The sequence below is a fragment of the Bombina bombina genome, chromosome 7 (assembly GCF_027579735.1).
Source record: "Bombina bombina isolate aBomBom1 chromosome 7, aBomBom1.pri, whole genome shotgun sequence".
Taxonomy (NCBI): Eukaryota; Metazoa; Chordata; class Amphibia; order Anura; family Bombinatoridae; genus Bombina; species Bombina bombina.
This window is the reverse complement of record NC_069505.1, coordinates 418,021,489-418,043,634: the sequence shown is the minus strand read 5'-3', so window position 1 is coordinate 418,043,634 and position 22,146 is coordinate 418,021,489. Positions and strand designations below refer to the sequence as shown.

The window sequence follows — 22,146 nt, the reverse complement described above, 5'->3', positions numbered from 1 at the left end:
TATGTATATGTGTTTGTTCACATGTAGTATGTATGTATATGTGTTTGTTCACATTTAGTATGTATGTATATGTGCTTGTTCACATGTAGTATGTATGTATATGTTTGTTCACATGTAGTATGTATATGTGTGTGTTCACATGTAGTATGTATGTATATGTGTTTGTTCACATGTAGTATGTATGTATATGTGTTTGTTCACATGTAGTATGTATGTATATGTGTTTGTTCACATGTAGTATGTATGTATATGTGTTTGTTCACATGTAGTATGTATGTATAGGTGCTTGTTCACATGTAGTATGTATGTATATGTGTGTGTTCAAATTTAGTATGTATGTATATGTGTTTGTTCACATGTAATATGTATGTATATGTGTTTGTTCACATGTAGTATGTATGTGTATGTGTGTGTTCACATTTAGTATGTATGTATGTGTTTGTTCACATGTAGTATGTATGTATATGTGTGTGTTCACATGTAGTATGTATTTATATGTGTTTGTTCACATGTAGTATGTATGTATGTGTTTGTTCACATGTAGTATGTATGTATATGTGCTTGTTCACATGTAGTATGTATGTATATGTGTTTGTTCACATGTATGTATGTATATGTGTGTGTTCACATTTAGTATGTATGTATATGTGTTTGTTCACATGTAGTATGTATGTATATGTGTTTGTTCACATGTAGTATGTATGTATATGTGTTTGTTCACATTTAGTATGTATGTATATGTGCTTGTTCACATGTAGTATGTATGTATATGTGCTTGTTCACATGTAGTATGTATGTATATGTGTGTGTTCACATGTAGTATGTATGTATGTATATGTGTGTGTTCACATGTAGTATGTATATGTGTTTGTTCACATGTAGTATGTATGTATATGTGTGTTCACATGTAGTATGTATTTATGTATATGTGTGTGTTCACATGTAGTATGTTTGTATATGTGTTTGTTCACATGTATTATGTATGTATATGTGTGTGTTCACATGTATTATACATGTATATGTGTTTGTTCACGTGTGGTATGTATGTATATGTGTGTGTTGACATGTGGTATGTATGTGTTTAACATGTAGACTGTATGCGTGTGTTTGTTTACATGTAATATGTATGTGTGTATGTGTTCGCATGTAGTATTTATGTATGTATATGTGTTTGTTCACATGTATGTATTTGTGTGTTCACATGTGGTATGTATGAGTTTGTTTACATGTATTATGTATGTGTATATGTGTTTGCATGTAGTATGTATATGTGTTTGTTCACATGTAGTATGTATGTTTGTTTGCATGTTGTATGTATATATATGTGTGTGTTTGTTTACATGTAGTATGTATGTGTTTGCATGTAGTATGTATGTATATATGTGTTCTCATGTAGTTTGTATGCATTTATATGTGTTTGTTCTCATGTAGTATGTATATATGTGTTTGTTCGCCTGTAGTATGTATATATGTGTTTGCATGTAGTATGTATGTATACGTGTTTCTTTTTAATGACACGATGAGTCCACGGATCATCTTAATTACTAGTGGGATATTCACTTCCTGGTCAGCAGGAGGCGGCAAAGAGCACCACAGCAAAAGCTGTTAAATATCACCTCCCTTCCCTACCAACCCAGTCATTCTCTTTGCCTACGTTAGTGATAGGAAGTAGTAAAGTTAGGTGTTAGAAAAGATTCTTCAATCAAGAGTTTATTATTTTTAAAGTAGTACAAGATTGTACTGCTTTGTCCTGGGGTGTAGCCGTAGTCCAGTAGTCTCTTCAGTAGAGCAGTGGTGGCTTTAGAGCAATGAGAACTGGTGGGACATAATTCTCACTGCGCCTCTCATAGATTTCATGCTGCCCTGATTGTGGAGATCTGAGGAGAAATACTCAGTCTCTTTTATTCCACAGGCCTATGGGAGGGAGAGGACCTCTTAAGCCGGGTGAGATGCCTTGCTGTCGGCATTGGTCAGGTAAGTGCTTACTTTATTTATTTCTGGAGGTGACACAGTTTTCACATATCAGAAAGAGTGGGCACTATATTTACTTGAAGGAAGAAAGGGTTAATAATATCTTTATTCTCAAGTGGGACATTTATTTTCTCCTTTCTAAAGGAGATTATTTGGCAGCATAGCAGGCACTGGGGCTGGAGATGCTGTGTAGATAAAACTTTTTTACATGAATAATACCGACCGGGAGGTTGTTAGACGCCCACGAGGGGCGGGGCTTTGTGTGACCGGAATATGAGCGTTGCGCACCATTTCTCTGGCATATACGGAGGTGACTCAGCTACAGGCTGATTAGAAATGCTTGGTTTTATAAGAGCAAGCGTTTCTAGGAGCGTTTTTTCACATCGTTTTTCTGCTGCTCTACGGATCATCCCTTTTGCTGGTGGGACCTATCTCCGGTGTTGTGGGCAGGTAGGCACCTCAGCAGACAGCTGAGGTGTAGAGGTGTGGCTTTTTTTTGGTCTTAATATCGTTTTTACCGTATAGTAAAAAGTTACAGTTTAAATCTTAAAGTGACAGTAACGTTTTTTGTTTTTTTGCCAAGTTTAATTTTATTAAAATATTTACTTTTGGATTGCTAGTTCTAGTCATTAAGAGTAATAATGGACCATGAGGCCTTGCAAAATGTCACCTGCACTTTATGTTTTGATGCCAATGTGGAACCACCAATTCCTTTTTCTTCCTCTTGTATTGAGAGGACTATAAGTTACAGGGATACAAAGTTTCCTGAGCCAACATTCTCTAAGGAGGATGCGGGTCAGGAATCTAATGACAATGCTCAATTTATGCCGCAGCTTTCTCCTCAAGCATCCCAAATTTTTCCTCACATGCAGTGCCCTGCGTTTCCTCAGTGGCTCAAGTTGGGGTTATTTTAATAGACATCGCTTCTCTCATGTCCTCTACAATTTCAGATGCGTTGTCTGCTTTTCCAATATTGCAGGGAAAGCGTAAGAGGAAAATCAGACATTCAGTAAGTGAGGTTTCTGACGCAATTGTTGCTATTTCAGATACCCCCTCCCAGAAGCCTGAGGAAGGGGATACCGTAGTAGCATCTGAAGGTGAAATTTCAGATTCGGACAGTGTAATTCCTCTTGCTAATACTGAAGTTGTATCCTTCAGGTTTAAGCTAGGACACCTCTGTATTTTACTTAAGGAGGTTTTAGCTACTTTGGATGACACTGACTCCACGGTCGTTGTTGTTCCTAAGAAGTCCAGTAAGCTGAACAAATATTTTGAGGTTCCTTCCTCGATAGATGTGTTTCCGGTACCAGACTGAGCTTCTGAGATCATTGCTAAGGAGTGGGAGAGACCGGGTTTCCTTTCTCCCCATCCCCTATATTTAAAAAGATGTTTCCCATAGCCGACTCTGTTAAAGAGGCTTGGCAAACAGTCCCCAAGGTGGAGGGAGCCATTTCCACCTTAGCTAAGAGAACTACTATTCCCATAGAGGATAGTTGTGCTTTCAAAGATCCTATGGACAAGAAATTAGAAGGGTTACTCAAAAAGATGTATGTACACCAGGGCTTACAATGGCAGCCAGCTGTGTGCATTGCTACCGTCACTAGTGCGGCGGCATATTGGTTTGATGCGTTATCTGACGCTATCAGAACAGAAACCTCCCTGGATAAAATCCAGAATAGGATAAAAGCTCTTAAATTGGCTAATTCCTTTATTACAGATGCTTCCCTTCAAGTTATTAAACTGGGAGCAAAGAGTTCAGGTTTCTCTATTCTAGCTCACAGAGCCTTATGGTTAAAACCTTGGTCTGCAGATGTGTCCTCTAAGTCTAAGCTTTTAGCAATTCCTTACAAGGGAAAGACCTTGTTTGGACCTGGCTTGACTGAAATTATCTCCAATATCACGGGAGGTAAAGGTCATCTTCTTCCTCAGGACCAGAGAAACAAACAAAAAGGATGACAGAGTAATTTTCGTTCCTTTCGAAATTTCAAGGGAAATTCTTCTTCTTCTGCCTCCAAGCAGGAACAATCTAAACCTTCATGGAGACCCAATCAGTCTTGGAATAAGGGAAAATAATCCAAGAAGTCTGCTGTTGAGTCAAAGACCGCATGAAGGGTTTGCCCCCAATCCGGGACCGGATCTTGTAGGGGGCAGACTTTCCTTCTTTGTGCAGACTTGGGTTCGAAATGTTCAGGATCCCTGGGCAATAGGAATAGTGTCCCAGGGATACAAACTAGAGTTCAAAAGTTTTCCTCCCAGAGGCAGGTTTCTGCTTTCAAGATTATCTGCAGACCAGACAAAGAGAGAGGCGTTCTTACACTGTGTAAGAGACCTCTCCGACCTGGGAGTGATAGTTCCTGTTCCGATTCAGAAACAGAGTCTGGGATTTTATTCCAATCTGTTCGTGGTTCCCACAAAGGAGGGAACTTTCAGACCTATTTTAGATCTCAAAAGTCTAAACAAATTTCTAAGAGTACCGTCCTTCAAGATGGAAACTACTTGTTCCATCCTTCCTTTGATCCAAGAGGGTCAATTCATGACAACAGTGGTTTTAAAGGACGCGTACCTGCATGTTCCCATTCACAGATCATCACAAGTTCCTAAGGTTTGCCTTTCTAGACAAGCACTTCCAATTCGTGGCTCTTCTCTTCAGTCTTGCCACAGCTCCGAGAATTTTCACAAAGGTTCTGGGATCGCTGTTGGCGGTGCTTCGCTTACGGGCATTGCCGAGGCGCCCTATCTGGACGACATCCTAGTTCAGGTGCCATCCTTACAACAAGCAAGATCCCACACAAGAAACGGTGTTATCCTTTGTGACAGATACCCCGGCTACCCCGACTGGGTAGCTCCGCCAAACGGGTCCTGCTTCCTCCCTGCCGACTGCAGCTATGTAGCTGGCAAGTGACCACAGCCTGTAGTCACCCCTGATGCCCAACAGCACCAGTACTCAGGGTCCCACCCTGTGGCAGACTCCAGCTACCCAGACTAGGTAGCTCTGCCAGACTGTCCTTCCTCTGTCTGGAACAGGCTGCTATGTAGCCCAGGAAAGTGATTTCTATGTAGCCCAGGAAAGTGATTCTAGCAGGAGCCCACCTAAATGACTAGACAGACTAGCATTCAGGTGAAATAAGAACTGATTTTATTGTACAACATACACTCCTTTTATACACAGAGCTCATCTTGATAAAACAGGGAGACAATTCCACAGTTTTCCCGCCATTCCCACCCCCTCCAGACTGCCTGGCGCCTCCATAGCAACCATAGTCTCACAGAATCCCAGGACACAGTGGTGATGGTTTTGGGGTGATCCCGGGGGAGCGGTAGCACTTCCATGGTGTCATTTGAAAGTGCTCGGTCCCCAGATGCTGCAGTCCAAAAAGCGGCGTGATTCGTTATTGGGGACCGGAGATACAACCCGTTGAAGTTATGGGGGTAGAGGTGTCCAAAACCCCTGGTTCCCAAAGCAGCTCCCCTCCGGTAATTCTCCCACCTCTTGTCCACCCTAGGGGCTACTAATCCCCAAAAGAGCGGAGCTCTGGGGCACATGGTTGCTGGAGCGACCAGGGGTAAAGTTAGCGGGTGTTCTGCTGTCCTGTGGCCGACCGGGAGTTCCAGGAGCCCGGACAGCCTGAGAGGGGTTAGGCGGGTATCCGTTGTAAGGCAGCCGACCGGGAGTTCCAGGAGCCCAGCCAGCCTAGGAGGGTTTTCCTGGTCATAGACCAGCTCTGTTCTAAACAAGTTTGGAACACAAAACCATACAACCAAAAGCTTCCAGAGATTGTGGTTGCTCTGAGGAGCCCAAAACCACTGAGAAACAACAGGGGTGAGGTTGTAGGGGGGTGTGGGGTAGCCTTAGCCGTCTGGTATCCGTGACATCCTTCCTGCGATCTCACGGGCGGAAGGTAAACTTGGAAAAAAGTTCCTTGGTCCCAAATACAAGGGTAACTTTCTTGGGAACCATAAAAGATTCCCTATCAATGAAGATTTTCCTGACAGAAGTCAGGAAATCAAAGATTTTCGATACTTGTCTAGCTCTTCAGTCCACTCCTCGGCCATCCGTGGCTCAGTGCATGGAAGTAATTGGGCTGATGGTGGCGGCAATGGACATCATACCGTTTGCTCGATTTCATCTCAGACCTCTGCAGTTAAACATGCTCAGGCAATGGAACGGAGATTATACGGACTTGTCTCCTCGAATACTACCGGAGCAGGAGACAAGGGATTCTCTTCAATAGTGGTTGTCTCGGGATCATCTCTCCCAGGGAACCTGCTTTCGCAGACCATCTTGGGTGATTGTGACAACAGACGCCAGCCTTCTAGGATGGGGAGCAGTCTGGGGCTCCCTAAAGGCTCAGGGAGTTTGGACTCAGTCAGAATCTGTTCTTCCTATAAACATTCTGGGGCTGAGAGCGATCTTCAATGCTCTTCTGGCCTGGCCCCAGTTAGCCTCGGTCCAGTTTATTGGTTACAGTCGGACAACGTAACTTCAGTGGCTTACATCAATCATCAGGGAGGAACGAGGAGTTCCTTAGCGATGACAGAGGTAACCAAGATAATTCAGTGGGCGGAAGCCCACTCTTGCTGTCTGTCGGCGATCCACACCCCTATGGTGGACAACTGGGAGGCGGACTTCCTGAGCAGGCAGACCTTTCATCCGGGGGAGTGGGAACTCTATCCGGAAGTGTTCCAGCCTGATTCTCAAATATGGTCAGCCGGAATTGGATCTCATGGCATCTCGGCAGAATGCCAAGCTTCCGATGTACGGGTCGAGGTCCAGGGATCCTCAGGCGGTACTGATAGACACTCTAGCGGTACCTTGGACCTTCAATATAGCATACCTATTTCCTCCGTTTGCTCTTCTTCCTCGGATCATTGCTCGAATCAAACAGGAGAAGGCATCGGTGATCCTCATTGCACCGGCTTGGCCTCGCAGGATTTGGTATGCAGATCTGGTGGACATGTCATCTCTGCCACCGTGGAGACTCCCGCTGAGGAAGGACCTTCTAATTCAAGGGCCCTTCCTTCATCCAAATCTAGTTTCTCTGAAGCTGACTGCTTGGAGATTGAACGCTCAATTTTATTCAAGCGGGGCTTTTCAGATTCGGTCATAGAGACCATGATTCAGGCTCATAAGCCTGTAACTAGAAGGATTTACCATAAGATATGGCGTAAATATTTCTATTGGTGTGAATCCAAGGGTTACTCTTGGAATAGAGTTAGGATTCCTAGAATTTTGTCTTTCCTCCAAGAGGGTTTGGAGAAAGGTTTATCGGCAAGTTCCCTAAAGGGTCAGATATCTGCCTTATCTATTTTGTTACACAAACGTCGTTAGGATCAGGCCTGTGTTCAAACCAGTTACTCCTCCATGGAGTCTGAATTTAGTTCTCAAAGTTCTTCAACGGGCTCCGTTTGAGCCTATGCATTCCTTAGATATTAAGTTGTTATCTTGGAAAGTTTTATTTATTGTTGCTATTTTTTCTGCTCGCAGAGTGTCAGAGCTCTCGGCATTGCAGTATGAGTCCCCTTACCTTATTTTCCATTCAGATAAGGTAGTTTTACATACTAAATTAGGATTTCTTCCTAAAGTTGTTTCTGATAGGAACATTAATCAGGAGATTGTTGTTCCTTCCTTCTGTCCTAATCCTACTTCTCAGAAGGAACGGCTTCTGCACAATTTGGACGTGGTTCGTGCTTTAAAGTTTTACCTGCAGGCGACTAAGGATTTTCGTCAGTCTTCTGCTTTGTTTGTGGTTTTCTCAGGAAAACGTAAGGGATAGAAAGCTACGGCTACTTCTCTTTCTTTTTGGCTGAAGAGTATCATACGTTTTGCATATGAGACTGCTGGACAGCAGCTTCCAGAGCGAGTTACGGCTCATTCCACGAGGGCTGTTGCTTCCTCATGGGCATTCAAGAATGAAGCTTCTGTGGAACAGATTTGCAAGGCTGCAACTTGGTCCTCTCTTCACACTTTTTTCAAAATTCTACAAATTTGACACTTTTGCCTCGGCTGAGGCCGCTTTTGGGAGAAAGGCTCTTCAAGCAGTGGTGCCTTCCTTTTAGGTTACCTGTCTTGTCCCTCCCGTATCGTCTGTGTACTCTAGCTTGGGTATTGATTCCCATTAGTAATTAAGATGATCCGTGGACTCATCGTGTCATTAAAAAGAAAAATAAATTTATGCTTACCTGATAAATGTATTTCCTTTTTGACACGATGAGTCCACGGCTCGCCCTGTTCTTTGTAAAACAAGTCGTTAGTTATTATAAACTTCAGACACCTCTGCACCTTGTTACTTCCTTTCTCTGCCTTACTTCGGACGAATAACTGGATTGGTAGGGAAGGGAGGTGATATTTAACAGCTTTTGCTGTGGTGCTCTTTGCCGCCTCCTGCTGACCAGGAGGTGAATATCCCATTAGTAATTAAGATGATCCGTGGACTCATCGTGTCAAAAAAGAAATAAATTTATCAGGTAAACATAAATTTTGTTTTTTTCTCTTGTAGTATGTATGTATATGTGTGTTCGCATGTAGTATGTATGTATATGTGTGTGTTCGCATGTAGTATATATGTATATGTGTGTGTTTGTTATCATTTAATATGTATGTGTGTGTGTGTATAGTCTGCCTTTCTAACTTCTATATATGTTACTAAATAACATTGCATGCTCTCATAAACTCCAGCACCATACAGACCAATATCTGGAACTACAACTCACACAATCCCCTGTTGGCAAATACTGCTACTTGTTTTGATTGATATATTTTAAATATTAATATTTCATCAAGAAATAGCAGTCTATGTGATCGCCAAACTTCATGAAGATTTGTGCAGCGATGTGCGATCATGTAACTTAAGCTAAAAAATACTTCTTAACACTTAAAGGGACATTAAACCCAAAAAATGTATTTCATGTTTCAGTGAGAACATACAATTTTAAACAACATTCCAATTTACTTCTATTATCTAATTTGCTTTATTCTTAAGGTATAATTTGTTAAAAAAAAGCAATGCACATGGGTGAGCCAATCACACGAGGCATCTATGTGCAGCCACCAATCAGCAGCTACTGAGCCTATCTAGATATGCTTTTCAGGAAAGGATATCAAGAGAATAAAGCAAATTAGATAATAGAAGTAAATTGGAATGTTGTTTAAAATTGTATTCTCTATCTAAAACATGAAATACATTTTTAGGGTTTAATGTCCCTTTAACAACTCTAAAAATACTCAACCAATATACTTCAAATTTTCAGCATTTCCATTCAGTTAGCGTGAGCCCTCAAAAACTGCCAAATTTCAAACAGGTCCGTTCACACAGTCTAAAGCTGCAAGCCCCTGAAAACCAGTATTTAACGATAAACAGTTGGGCAAACACCCTTAACACAAATGCTCACTCTGAGTTTAGAACATGCAGTAAAACATTTTGCAGCTTTCATAACCTGCAACTGTTTAGCTCAGCGAGTGAGATTTTTCAGATATTTATTTTATTCTTTGTGAAAAGGTAAACTCACTCGATTATCACAGCTAGTTTCTGTGCATGTTACACGTACGGCGCATAACTCTGTAGGGATGTGCACGTTACACGTACGGTGCATAACTCTGTAGTGATGTGCACATTACATGTATGGCGCATATTTCTGTAGAGATGTGCATGTTACACGTATAGTGCATAACTCTGTAGTGATGTGCACATTACATGTATGGCGCATATTTCTGTAGAGATGTGCATGTTACACGTATAGTGCATAACTCTGTAGTGATGTGCACATTACATGTATGGCGCATATTTCTGTAGAGATGTGCATGTTACACGTATGGCACATAACTCTGTAGGGATGTGCACGTTACACGTACGGCGCATAACTCTGTAGGGAGGGGCACGTTACACGTACGGCGCATAACTCTGTAGGGAGGGGCATGTTACACATATGGCGCATATTTCTGTAGTGATGTGCACATTACATGTATGGCGCATATTTCTGTAGAGATGTGCATGTTAAACGTATGGCGCATAACTGTGTAGGGATGTGCACGTTACACGTATGGCGCATAACTGTGTAGGGATGGGCACGTTACACGTATGGCGCATAACTGTGTAGGGATGTGCACGTTACACGTATGGCACATAACTTTGTAGGGATGGGCACATTACACGTATGGCTCATATCTTTGTAGGGATGGGCACGTTACACGTATGGGGCATAACTGTGTAGGGATGTGCACGTTACATGTATGGCGCATAACTCTGTAGGGATGTGCACGTTACACGTATGGCGCATAACTGTGTAGGGATGTGCACATTACACGTATGGGGCATAACTGTGTAGGGATGTGCACGTTACACGTATGGGGCATAACTGTGTAGGAATGTGCACGTTACACGTATGGGGCATAACTGTGTAGGAATGTGCACGTTACACGTATGGGGCATAACTGTGTAGGAATGTGCACGTTACGCGTATGGGGCATAACTGTGTAGGGATGTGCACGTTACACGTATGGGGCATAACTGTGTAGGAATGTGCACGTTACACGTATGGGGCATAACTGTGTAGGGATGTGCACGTTACACGTATGGGGCATAACTGTGTAGGGATGTGCACGTTACATGTATGGCGCATAACTCTGTAGGAATGTGCACGTTACACGTATGGCGCATAACTCTGTAGGGATGTGCACGTTACACATATGGGGCATAACTGTGTAGGGATGTGCACGTTACATGTATGGCGCATAACTGTGTAGGGATGGGCACGTTACACGTATGGCGCATAACTCTGTAGGGATGGGCACGTTACACGTATGGGGCATAACTGTGTAGGGATGTGTGTTGTGTCCAGTGAGCCTCCCTCAGAGCTGCGCTGACAGTCACACACCTCCTCCCTTCCTCACACCTCCGTCAGCTCCTCTCACTCCTTTACCAACTTCTCTTACACTCAGATCCTCACACACTCACCCTCTTCCTCCTCTCTCTTCAGCAGGACACAGCTAGTTCTATCCTCACCGCCATGACACCAGGGCCCTTCTTCTGGTGGCTGCAGGATGACAGCTCTGACTGTTAAACCGTAAGAGCCATAATGCTGTAACCAGACCCTGCAGGGGCCCCTCTTACTGTGACACTGCAACCAGTTGCTGCTGGGGCCCTCATAATGTGACACTGCAACCAGATGCTGCTGGGGCCCTTATACAGACACTGTCACCAGACCCTGTAGTGGCCCCTCATACTATGACACTGTAAGCAGACTGCAGCAGATTGTAAGGACCAGGTGACACAGTGACGGTTCCTCTGTAGGGTTCGAGTGTGCGCTATGTTGCGGTGCTGTGTGATTAACAAACTAACACAGACAAGGATCAGGCAGACCCAAAAACACACACAAGAGCACAAAATCTGCATTTGTAGCTCACATATATGTAATAAATCTGTTACCGTGCCAGAGGAGTTTATATATGGCACAGACTAACGTGTATATTTCCCCACTAGCATTGTGAAGGTGTAGCTGGGTAGTTTGCTGTGCACTTTTCTGATGGGTTTGGTTTGCTGTGTAGAACAAGTAAAGATGTTACTGTTTGTATTTCTCGCTGCCTGTTTCTGATCTCGCTGCATTTTTGTGTTTGCAGAAAGCCCAGTCAGGAGGCCGAGGAGACCTGTTCCCCAGGTGAGTATCGCACGGCTCCGTACTCAGATCACATTGTGACTTGTACGTGAGAGCAAAGGTATAAACACATAGTTAAAGTAATATCCTGTGCATGCGCAGTGCGCCGGCATTCAATTGCCACACCTGCGGAGAGAATCAGGAGTGGTGTGTATTGCATAAACTAAAACTCAATTTGTAGTCTACAAACCACTGCCAAATCTCTGGGCAGTCAGTGTTTAAATACTGAAGCACTGGACATGCACATCATATCTACATATGCCCTTGAAACAGTAATACATTTAAAGGGATATGAAACGCACAATTTTTCTTTCATGATTCAGATTAAGAAGACAATTTTAAACAACATTCCAATTTACTTCTATTATCCAATTCGCTTCATTCTTTAGGAATCCTTTGTTTAAGAAATAGCACTGCACATGGGTGAGGCAATCACATGAGATATCTATGTGCAGCCACCAATCAGTAGCTACTGAACCTATCTAGAATGAAGCAAATTAGATAATAGAAATAAATTGGAAAGTTGTTTAAAATTGTATTCTCTTTCTAAATCATGAAAGAAAAAAATGGTTTTCATTTCCCTTTAAGTACAGGCATTTTGGCTAATGCTTGTATACTACAATAATGCTTCTATTCAAAAGTAAAATGCCCTGATGCATATTCTAATTTTGACAATTATGTCCCTTTAAATTATTAAAAGTACACTTCCTAATTTTTAAATTGGTTTTCCCTTAATCTGTTTACAATTACTTTTTATACTAACTGCAGAGTATGAGAAATCGCTCCTTTTAGTTTATATTTCTATATACAGGGAAATCAGATCATCTTATTGTATCACTTTCTGTACACTCAAATGCTTCCTTATGTCTGTATACCAAAGCCCAATACCCACGGCCTGATGATAAAAGATTCTCCTGCTTGGAGAGATCACAAGAGCTGAACTCACTGAATGCTAAAAAAAAGGGTGAAACTCTCCAGCACTGTGAGATCTCTTACAAGATTCAGATTTTGCTATACTTGTCTAAGGGGCATTCCTTGCATTTCTGTATGTAAAGGAGAGACAAGCCCAGAGCAATATAGCACTGCATGACATGAGAGTTTTGTTACACTTACACTTTGTGCTTTTTATTTTATATTACTTTATACTTTAGATTGGGTCCTTTCAGTATTTTTACATTTAAGCTTTGCAATTTCTATTTTATATTTTAATACATTTAGATATAGATTTAGATTCAGCAGCGATTTTACAAATTCTGATTATGTTTTGAATGTTTCTGTGTTACTTTAACAAATTAGGATCATACTTTGTATATTTCTGTGTATCTTTTACAACTTACATTTTAAAACACAGATTCAGAATGCGGGAGTGACAGGGCAGTTCCATGGGCTGAAGTGGATAGTTCCCAGGGTATATCTAAAGCTCTCTCACAATTCTTGTGAAATGCTGTAAGCATTTTAAACAAGCTGGTCTCACTGATTTTTCCTGCCAGCTGAATGCAGGTGATGGTTGCTCAAAATGTACAATTCACTTATTTAACCGACAGAAAAGTAATATATACTAAACTATAGGCAAAAGTTAGTTAAATTGTAGTGAAAACATTTCAGTTTAATTTGTAATGTTTGCTGCAAACTGAGACTTTATATCAGCCCCAGGTGCTCTGCTGTTAACATATCTCTCCCATGTGAAATTCTGTATCTCAGAGAGCCTCATTACATTCTATGGAAGACATCTCTTGTGTCTCTGGGACTTCCAGTTTCTGCCCCTTTTCTTATAGAATTCAGAGACCCCTGTGAAGTTTGCACTATAATTTCTCTCCAAACTTTACTATCGGGTCCATAGAAAGAAATTAAGCTCTCTGGGAAACTGAAGCTGTCAGTTTTTCAGTTTTATTTTAAATAGAAAAAAATATAAAGTACAATGTAATTTGTAAAAGATACACATAAACATACAAAGTATAACCATAATTTGTTAACGTTACACAGAAATTTCAGAATTTGTAAAATCCCAATCCTAAATACACTGCTGTATACAAAATAAAATACAAAATAGAAAGTGCAACGGTTAAATGTAATAAAACTTAATCTGAAGTGTAAAGTGATATAAAATAGAAAGCACAGTGTAAATGCAGCAGAACTCTCATATCATGCAGTGGTATATTTCACTGGGCTTGTCTCTTCATCACATACAGAAACACAGGGAACACCCCTTGGAGAATTTAAAGCAAATTCTGCCTTTTAAGACTTTCACTAGGGATCTTGCAGTGCTGGAGGATCATTTTAGATCACAGAGAGCTTTTTATCATCTGTCCCTAAGAGAGAACAATGGAAAATTACATTTGTATTATTGATCTCTCCTAATTTCTAGATCACTATATATCATAGTATTTGTGTTTTTTATCTCTGTGTACCCCAGTAACTGCCTCAGCACGCGTTTCGTGGTATGTTGATGGTGACAAGTCAAGCTACACACACACACATATATATATATATATATACTCGACACAATGAAATTGCATGTGAGCAATAACCTGCATTTTTGTCACATTTTATCTATATTTTTCTATTACTCTCAGGGGAACAAATCCATTTGCAACAGTCAAGCTTCGTCCAACTGTCACCAATGACCGTTCTGCTCCTCTCATCCGATGAGGTTCTGGATACATTTCCTGCACTGGGAAAGCTCCTCCCCCGGTGCTCCCTGGCCTCAATGTGCGGTCAGCGGAGAGTCCCAGCCCCCCATATCTTACAGCACCTCAGCTCAGCACCCTGTCGCCCAGGTCGCTGGCACTTAGATTTCTATGAATTATCTGCTGTCTGTATATAATTTCCTGCTGTCCCAGAAGTGAAGACATCAGTCTGGTTTACATCATGTCATTTACAGACGTTTTGTTCGGATGTTCCCTGCAGAACCTGTGATAAATTACTTGATTATTTGTAACAAAAATGTTTGTAAATATTAAATTATGTATCAAGAACTGATCACCTGACAACACTGTGAAACAAACATATTTCTGAATAAAGAGATATGAGCAACACTAGATGCTAAAAATATTTGTGTGCAAATACATATCTAAAGCCTTCTGCTGCTGCCTTAGGAACTGGCCAAGTTGGGTCAAAATATGCCTTTACAAGGGGTTAAGCTATACAATGATGGTTGTATTGATCAACATTTTACTTAAAACAAAGGAAAAAGGCAGGTTCTGAAAATGATTTAGTACTTTTCTCTGATATGATGGGAACCATGGTCAACCCATTTGGATTATGTAATCAGAAGCATTTTCTATGTGTGTCAGCTGCAGAAGATGCATCAGAGACATAGATACATATGATGCAGTATTGGGGCTAAGGGAATATAGTTTGTCTAAAAACTGATATTATATTTGCTGTATGATAGGCAAGAGGTCTAAATGATTTTTTTTTTTAAAGGTAAAAAACAGCTAACCAGCTGGTCAAACGCTGAGAAAGGAGCCCATTTTGGAAGAGCAGCAACAAGTTTAGTAAAACCAGGAACACATTGTGAGTCTCCTATAGTAATAAATATAAAATAAAAAAGCTCGTGTTTGCACCAAATTACAGTTAAATTAAACTCAATAACTTATTTCCTGTTTAGGGTCAGATTACAAGTGCAGCATTATTTAATGCTCTCGCTCAAGTGTTAATTGCGCTAGAAGTAAACTTTTTGCGCTCGTATTATGAGTTAAAAAAAGCCGATCTTACAATAGTGCTTTCACGTGTTCCCCCATAGAAGTCAATGGAGAAAAAAAAGTGGGAAAAAAAACACGCACTCCCGCGCAAACCCGATTGCATATTCTCATGTGCGCTAACCGACATTAAAATATGAATATTTCACATTTCAATGTTCTTTACATAGCAGAATATGTTCTATTTCTACATATATCTGATGGTATTTCTGTACAATATATATCTATACCTATAGATGATTAGGTATAGATATATAGGAATATATTTATAAACACATAGAACATATTCTGCTATGTGCAAAACAATGGAATATGAAATATTTACAGTAAATACATAGGTAACATCTTTATTAAATATGAATATTGCATAAGTGTGTTTAACGTTTTTATCTGCCTAACTGCAAAGTTATAAATAAATATCTATACATTTTAGCTACCAAAAATTGACAATAGGAGTAAATTAGAAAGTTGCTTAAAATCACTGCTCTATCTGAATCATGAAAGTTTAATTTTGACTAGACTGTCCCTTTAATACAACGCCACAACAAGGGGTAATGATCTAACTTGGAGGACAGTTGGTTGCGGAGTTCAGCAGAAGCACATCTATAGGGTCACTGGTTCATGGAACAGACTTCCAGTAGAGGTGAGACAGACAAATACAGGAACACCTGGATATGCATTAGCCTTAGGGCTAGATTTATCAACGCTGAGGCGTACAGGGGCGCATATACACGCCCCTGTACGCCTCAGCTCGCCTAGGGCGGGGCGAAATTACCCGTAGGTAATTAACATTGCACACGAGCGCAATTTTTCGCTCGCGTGCAATCCCACCCCCTGCCTGCGCACAGCCAATCACGCGCGGGCAGGAGCTGTCAATCTCCTCGGTCGGACTCGACCAAGGAGATTGAATTTCGCCACAATAGAGGTGGCGTAGATGTTAGGGAAGCAGCGGTCTGGTGACCGCTGCTTGATAAATCCCGGCGAGCAAGTTCTTGAGAGAACTTGCTGCCGTAGGGCTTAATAAATCTAGCCCTTAGCCTATCCTGAGAATCTCTGACTGACCATGCTGCAATACAAATCTTTCTCTCGGGTGACCAATGGGTTAAAAGTAGAACTATGCTGCTGCCATCTAGTGGATGAAGAAGACGCAACAAATTCTGACTTCCATAAATCAGGGATCTGCAAAGCGTATTCTGTAAATAGCCAGATAGCAAACAGTTTAGGCTTTACCTAGAGGCAAAACCCAGGATATTATGTAGGTACTTTCTATAACAAGAGAAAACTAATTATTCCCAGTAATTCTACAAGCCCCTGTAAACTTACTTTAGTTGCAGCTTATGTGTTTGTCTGTTACATTAATGTGTTTATATCTATGTGTGTGTATATCTATGTGTATGTATATCTATGTGTATGTGTTTATGTGTGTATCTCTATGCGTTTGTGTGTGTATCTATGTATGTGTATGTGTGTGTGTATATCTATGTGTATATGTTTGTGTGTATATCTATGTGTATGTATTTGTGTGTATATCTGTATGTGTGTGTGTTTATTTGTGTATTTGTGTGTATATGTATGTGTGTGTATATTTATGTATGTGTATTCATGTGTGTGTTTATGTGTATTTATTTATGTGTGTATTTGTGTGTTTGTGTCTATATTTATGTGTATATTTATGTGTGTGTGTGTTTATATTTATGTGTATTTGTGTCTGTATTTTACGTGTGTATATTTGTGTGTGTGTATATTTGTGTATGTACTGTATATGTGTATATTTATCTGTGTATATTTGTGTATGTACTGTATATGTGTATATTTATCTGTGTATATTTAGATGTGTATATATGTTTGTATTTGTGTGTGTTTATTTGTGTATATTTATGTGTGTGTATTTGTGTGTATATCTGTATGTGTGTGTGTATATTTATGTGTATATTTATGCGTGTGTGTTTATATTTATGTGTATTTTACGTGTGTATATTTGTGTGTGTGTGTATATTTGTGTATGTACTGTATATGTGTATATTTATCTGTGTATATTTAGATGTGTATATATGTTTATATTTGTGTGTGTTTATTTGTGTATATTTATGTGTGTATGTATTTTTGTGTATCTGTTTAGGTGTGTATGTTGATGTGTGTGTATATGTTTGTATATTTATGTGTATGTATTTAGATGTGTATACTTGTGTATATTTGTGTGTATATTTATGTATGTGTATGCATGTGCATATATTTATGTGTGGGTGTATATGTGTGTTCATTTATGTGTATATTTATGTGTGAGTATTTAGGTGTGTATATTCATGTGTGCGTATTTAGGTGTTCTTATTTAGTAGTCTATCGGTTAGATTACGAGTTTTGCATTAAGCTGAAAAAGCAGCGTCCTAACGCTTCTTTTTCACTACCGCTGCTATTACGAGTCTTGCAGGTTTAGGGGCACCGCACACTTCTTTGGCCTTACCGCAAAACGACTTGCGTAAACTTTGTAAACCCTTTTTTCTATGGGACTTCCATAGCGCCGGTATTACGAGTCTGTCCTGGGAGGCCAAAAAGTGAGCGGTACACCCTCTACCTCCAAGATTCCTAACGCATTCTAAAGTCAGTAGTTAGGAGTTTTACACTACAACGCTGTAGCATAAAACTCATAACTAAAGTGCTACAAAGTACACTAACACCCATAAACTACCTATTAACCCCTAAACCGAGGCCCTCCAGCATCACAAACACTATAATAAAATTTTAACCCCTAATCTGCCGCTCCAGGCATCGCTGCCACTAGAATAAACATATTAACCACTAAACCGCTGCACTCCCGCCTCGCAAACACTAGTTAAATAACATTAACCCCTAATCTCTTTAACTGACGTCATCCAAGATGGCGTCCCTTCAATTCCGATTGGAATTAAGGTAGAAAAAATCCTATTGGCTGATGCAATCAGCCAATATGATTGAGCTGGCATTCTATTGGCTGTTTCAATCAGCCAATAGAATGCAAGCTCAATCCTATTGGCTGATTGGATCAGCCAAAAGGATTGAAGTTCAATCCTATTGGCTGATTGCATCAGCCAATAGGATTTTTTCTACCTTAATTCCGATTGGCTGATAGAATTCTATCAGCCAATCGGAATCTAAGGGACGCCATCTTGGATGACGTCACTTAAAGAGATATTCATTACGAAGAAGCCGTCGTTTGAAGGGGATGCTCCTCGTCGGATGTCTTGAAGATGGACCCGCTCCCCCTGGAAGGATGAAGATAGAAGATGCCGTCTGGATGAAGACTTCTGCCCGTCTGGAGGACCACTTCTGCCCGTTTGGAGGACCACTTCTTCTGGCTTCCTTGAGGACATCTTGCCGCTTGGATGAAGACTTCTCCCGGTAAGTGAATCTTCGGGGGTTAGTGTTTAGGATTTTTTTAAGGGTGTATTGGGTGGGTTTATTTTTTAGGTTAGGGCTTTGGCTGCAAAAGAGCTAAATGCCCTTTTAAGGGCAATGCCAATCCAAATACCCTTTTCAGGGCAAAGGGGAGCTTAGGTTTTTTAGATAGTATTTTATTTGGGGGGTTGGTTGTGTGGGTGGTGGGTTTTACTGTTGGGGGGGTTGTTTGTATTTTTTTTTACAGGTAAAAGAGCTGATTTCTTTAGGGCAATGCCCCGCAAAAAGGCCCTTTTAAGGGCTATTGATAGTTTAGTTTAGGCTAGGGTTTTTTTTTATTTTGGGGGGGCTTTTTTTATTTTGATAGGGCTCTTAGATTAGGTGTAATTAGTTTAAAGATCTGTAATTTGTTTTTTATTTTCTGTAATTTAGTGGGGGGGTTTTGTGATTTAGCTAATTTAATTTATTTAATTGTATTTAATTTAGTTAATTTATTTAATTGTAGTGTAGTGTTAGGTGTTATTGTAACTTAGGGTAGGTTTCATTTTACAGGTAAAATTGTATTTATTTTAGCTAGGTAGTTATTAAATAGTTAACAACTATTCTACCGAGTTAAAATAAATACAAACTTGCCTGTAAAATAAATATAAAACCTAAGCTAGCTACAATGTAATTATTAGTTATATTGTAGCTAGCTTAGGGTTTATTTTATAGGTAAGTATTTAGTTTTAAATAGGAATAATTTAGTTAAGGATAGAAATTTTATTTAGATTTATTTTATTATATTTCAATTAGGGGGTGTTAGGGTTAGACTTAGGTTTAGGGGTTAATATATTTAATATAGTGGCGGCGATGTTGGGGGCGGCAGATTAGGGGTTAATAAATGTAGATAGGTTGCGGCGACATTGGGGGCGGCAGATTAGGGGTTAATAAATATAATATAGGTGTCAGCGATGTTGGGGGCAGCAGATTAGGGGTTCATAAGTATAATGTAGGTGGTGGCGATGTCCGGAGCGGCAGATTAGGGGTTAATAAATATAAAGTAGGTGGCGGCGATGTTGGGGGCAGCAGATTAGGGGTTAATAAATATAATGTAGGTGGCTGCAATGTCCGGAGTGGCAGATTAGGGGTTAATAAGTATAATGTAGGTGTTTACGATGTCGGGGCGGCACATTAGGGGTTAATAAGTGTAAGATTAGGGGTGTTTAGACTCGGGGTTCATGTTAGGGTTTTAGGTGTAAACATAAAATGTGTTTTCCCCATAGGCATCAATGGGGCTGTGTTACTGAGATTTACGCTGCAGGTGTTAGACTTTTTCTCAGCCGGCTCTCCCCATTGATGTCTATGGGGAAATCGTGCACGAGCATGTACGACCAGCTTACCACTCACTTAAGCAGCCCTGGTATTGAAGTGCGGTATTGAGCTCAATTTTGCTCTACCCTCACTTCTTGCCTTTTAATGCTGGGTTTGTAAAAACCTGTAATACCAGCGCTGCAGGTAAGTGAGCGGTGAGAAAAAACTGCTCGTTAGCACAGCATAGCTCCTAACGCAAAACTCGTAATCTGGCCGTATATTTGTGTTTATATAAATATATATATATATATATATATATATATATATATATATATATATATATTTATGTATGTGTATTTAGGTGTGTATATGCGTGTGTATCTATGTAGGCGTATTTAGGAGTCTATATATATATATATATACAGGGAGTGCAGAATTATTAGGCAAATGAGTATTTTGACCACATCATCCTCTTTATGCATGTTGTCTTACTCCAAGCTGTATAGGCTCGAAAGCCTACTACCAATTAAGCATATTAGGTGATGTGCATCTCTGTAATGAGAAGGGGTGTGGTCTAATGACATCAACACCCTATATCAGGTGTGCATAATTATTAGGCAACTTCCTTTCCTTTGGCAAAATGGGTCAAAAGAAGGACTTGACAGGCTCAGAAAAGTCAAAAATAGTGAGATATCTTGCAGAGGGATGCAGCACTCTTAAAATTGCAAAGCTTCTGAAGCGTGATCATCGAACAATCAAGCGTTTCATTCAAAATAGTCAACAGGGTCGCAAGAAGCGTGTGGAAAAACCAAGGCGCAAAATAACTGCCCATGAACTGAGAAAAGTCAAGCGTGCAGCTGCCAAGATGCCACTTGCCACCAGTTTGGCCATATTTCAGAGCTGCAACATCACTGGAGTGCCCAAAAGCACAAGGTGTGCAATACTCAGATACATGGCCAAGGTAAGAAAGGCTGAAAGACGACCACCACTGAACAAGACACACAAGCTGAAACGTCAAGACTGGGCCAAGAAATATCTCAAGACTGATTTTTCTAAGGTTTTATGGACTGATGAAATGAGAGTGAGTCTTGATGGGCCAGATGGATGGGCCCGTGGCTGGATTGGTAAAGGGCAGAGAGCTCAAGTCCGACTCAGACGCCAGCAAGGTGGAGGTGGAGTACTGGTTTGGGCTGGTATCATCAAAGATTAGCTTGTGGGGCCTTTTCGGGTTGAGGATGGAGTCAAGCTCAACTCCCAGTCCTACTGACAGTTTCTGGAAGACACCTTCTTCAAGCAGTGGTACAGGAAGAAGTCTGCATCCTTCAAGAAAAACATGATTTTCATGCAGGACAATGCTCCATCACACGCGTCCAAGTACTCCACAGCGTGGCTGGCAAGAAAGGGTATAAAAGAAGAAAATCTAATGACATGGCCTCCTTGTTCACCTGATCTGAACCCCATTGAGAACCTGTGGTCCATCATCAAATGTGAGATTTACAAGGAGGGAAAACAGTACACCTCTCTGAACAGTGTCTGGGAGGCTGTGGTTGCTGCTGCACGCAATGTTGATGGTGAACAGATCAAAACACTGACAATCTATGGATGGCAGGCTTTTGAGTGTCCTTGCAAAGAAAGGTGGCTATATTGGTCACTGATTTGTTTTTGTTTTGTTTTTGAATGTCAGAAATGTATATTTGTGAATGTTGAGATGTTATATTGGTTTCACTGGTAAAAATAAATAATTGAAATGGGTATATATTTGTTTTTTGTTAAGTTGCCTAATAATTATGCACAGTAATAGTCACCTGCACACACAGATATCTCCCTAAAATAGCTATAACTAAAAACAAACTAAAAACTACTTCCAAAACTATTCAGCTTTGATATTAATGAGTTTTTTGGGTTCATTGAGAACATGGTTGTTGTTCAATAATAAAATTAATCCTCAAAAATACAACTTGCCTAATAATTCTGCACTCCCTGTATACACAAACAACTCTATATATACATACACACACAGTTATACACATAAACAACTCTATATATACATACACACACAGTTATACACATAAACAACTCTATATATACATACACAAACTCTTATACACATAAACAGCTCTCTATCTCTCTATCTCTCTATCTATATATATATATACACACA

At 40.4% G+C, this 22,146-nt stretch overlaps 1 protein-coding gene across 1 annotated transcript in view; it reads left to right on the top strand.

Moving 5' to 3' along the window:
* Nucleotides 1–14,654, top strand: part of BAIAP2L2 (BAR/IMD domain containing adaptor protein 2 like 2) — a 46,009-nt gene extending 31,355 nt beyond the window's left edge. Inside the window, exons 9-10 of the mRNA XM_053721248.1 lie at nt 11,585–11,622; nt 14,193–14,654. Of these exons, the coding sequence (XP_053577223.1) occupies nt 11,585–11,622; nt 14,193–14,268 (114 nt within the window). The 3' untranslated portion in view covers nt 14,269–14,654. The remainder of the gene's footprint in view (nt 1–11,584; nt 11,623–14,192) is intronic.
* Nucleotides 14,655–22,146: the final 7,492 nt, after the last annotated feature.